At 44.9% G+C, this 1,919-nt stretch overlaps 2 protein-coding genes across 2 annotated transcripts in view; both read left to right on the top strand.

Moving 5' to 3' along the window:
• Window positions 1-544, top strand: part of LOC113203793 (protein phtf) — a gene marked incomplete in the record, with an annotated part of 15,352 nt that extends 14,808 nt beyond the window's left edge. The window contains 1 exon segment of the mRNA XM_052272004.1: window positions 1-544.
• Window positions 545-595: 51 nt separating this feature from the next.
• Window positions 596-1,919, top strand: part of LOC113203787 (katanin p60 ATPase-containing subunit A-like 2) — a 2,276-nt gene continuing 952 nt past the window's right edge. Inside the window, exons 1-5 of the mRNA XM_052272028.1 lie at window positions 596-806; window positions 879-949; window positions 1,040-1,258; window positions 1,375-1,600; window positions 1,688-1,889. Coding sequence (XP_052127988.1) covers window positions 726-806; window positions 879-949; window positions 1,040-1,258; window positions 1,375-1,600; window positions 1,688-1,889 — 799 coding nt within the window. The 5' untranslated portion in view covers window positions 596-725. The remainder of the gene's footprint in view (window positions 807-878; window positions 950-1,039; window positions 1,259-1,374; window positions 1,601-1,687; window positions 1,890-1,919) is intronic.

The raw sequence follows: 1,919 nt of genomic DNA, 5'->3' as shown, positions 1-1,919 counted from the left end.
CAGCTTTAAATTTTAATAATGTTGTATAGACCTATTGATTTTCTGTTTATAGAACCTTTAATTGTTTGTTGTCTGTGTGTTAAGTTGTGTTATTTTCAATGTTATCATAAGTGACTATTGTCTCATGTCAATAGTGTTGAAGATATGAATGTTTGTAATTTATATGAAAGCATGATGTTTGTCTATTTTTTCCTGCAAAATGAATGAATGAACTACTAGTAACTATTTCAATAATTCTAGGTTTACTATGAAATTCTAAATAATCTCTGACCACTCACTGTGGTCGATATTGCAAGGTAGTCTTAAGTTTAGTGAACGATCAATAGAATTCTTGATGCTATCTGACTAGTTCTGCTTTGAAAGCAGAACCATGGAATTATCTGTGCATTTCTTCATTAACAAAAAAATAACTGAAAATAGCTGCTTTGGCAGCCCTAGAAATAGCATCTCACTTGAACCATATTGTTATTAAGAAATGTTATTACAAAGTTTTGTATTAGTTTTCAAAATGTGAAATAAATTCTTCATTTTCAAATGAAAATAAGCATTGGGTGCCTCAATTTTTTTCTTTATTTGTTTTAGAGTGAACTAACTAAACAGTCCCTTTGAAAAACAGTAACTATAAAAGCTACACATCTATCCTACCACTGCTTACTTCCTTACACACAACAATATTCTGCTCCATGTTTCCATGGCAACGTGGGTTGCTATGGTAATGGTGCTGAATGTTTACCATTAGTGAAGCCGAAATGTGCTCCGAGCTCACTTACAACAGCGTGCGAATAGCTCACCAAGTTCGCGAACATGTAGGGATAGCAGCTATTTGTCATAACTGAACGCTATTTGTATCGGACCTAATAATAGATTTTCCATTTTAGGAGGAAAGAAGGACTGCTGAACGGAAAAAGCATTTATTGTGTATTGTCACGCAGCACCTTCGTGACGAAGGGTTAGTTTTGTTTAGAAAGAGTCAGACCCCTTAGTCCCTCCGATATAAAATGCCGTAACACAGGGAAGTCCACTTCACATCGTTTGACAGGTACCTGGACTCGGCCCGTCTATTAGCGAAGGAATCAGGACTCGCCGATCAATATGAAGTGTGCGACAACATCGATCTTTCTACAATCGTCAAAGAGTTCGAGGACTATTATTATGTGCGCTTCCAAAAGCACCCGAAACTCTGCAAAAAATCTGATCAGCCAGGAGACGTGTCGACTTCAAACACGAAGGGGCATGTCCGTAGGAAGCCCATTCCCAGGTAAGTAACGTAGTGATCCACATCGAGCGAGCTCTGGACGTCGGGTGGAGGTGGTGTGCGTTACAATGTGAAATCGTGCAAAACGAAATGAGGATGTTTATGGGTTCGTTGGATAGGAAGACGCCCACGGAGGCTTTCCCCGGCCATGGTGACGGCGTGGCCGCCCCAGCGTCCACGGAGCCTCTTGAGTTATTGACAGTGATGGCGTACCCTCTGTCGCAGGCCGGCACGGCCGGTGCGGAGAGCGTCGATGACGTCCCTCCGCCGGAACGGCTCCTGAAGCCGGTTGCTGGTATGCACAAGGACCCCGAGTGGAGGCATTTCGCGGAGATCATTTCCCGGGTAAGTATGACGATGACGAGGATAATGTGCAGGTCCTCTGTGGCCATCTCGACTTTGATCAACGCAATGAACGATCTACCCCACCAGGATATATTCATGCACAACCCCAGCGTGCGGTGGAACGACATCAAGGGCCTACGCGAGCCCAAACGCCTGCTCCGCGAGGCAGTGGTCTACCCTATCAAGTACCCGGAGTTGTTCAGTGGCATCTTGACGCCCTGGAAGGGCCTGCTGCTGTATGGGCCTTCGGGCACAGGTGAGTGCGCCCCTTTCCTCCCCTCAATGCCTGGTCGAGCCTCCCCCCACGCCGAGCCCGCCC

This window comes from Frankliniella occidentalis, unplaced genomic scaffold (genome assembly GCF_000697945.3).
Source record: "Frankliniella occidentalis isolate FOCC.00 unplaced genomic scaffold, Focc_3.1 Scaffold184, whole genome shotgun sequence".
Taxonomy (NCBI): domain Eukaryota; kingdom Metazoa; phylum Arthropoda; class Insecta; order Thysanoptera; family Thripidae; genus Frankliniella; species Frankliniella occidentalis.
This window is presented reverse-complemented; position numbering and strand designations above follow the sequence as displayed.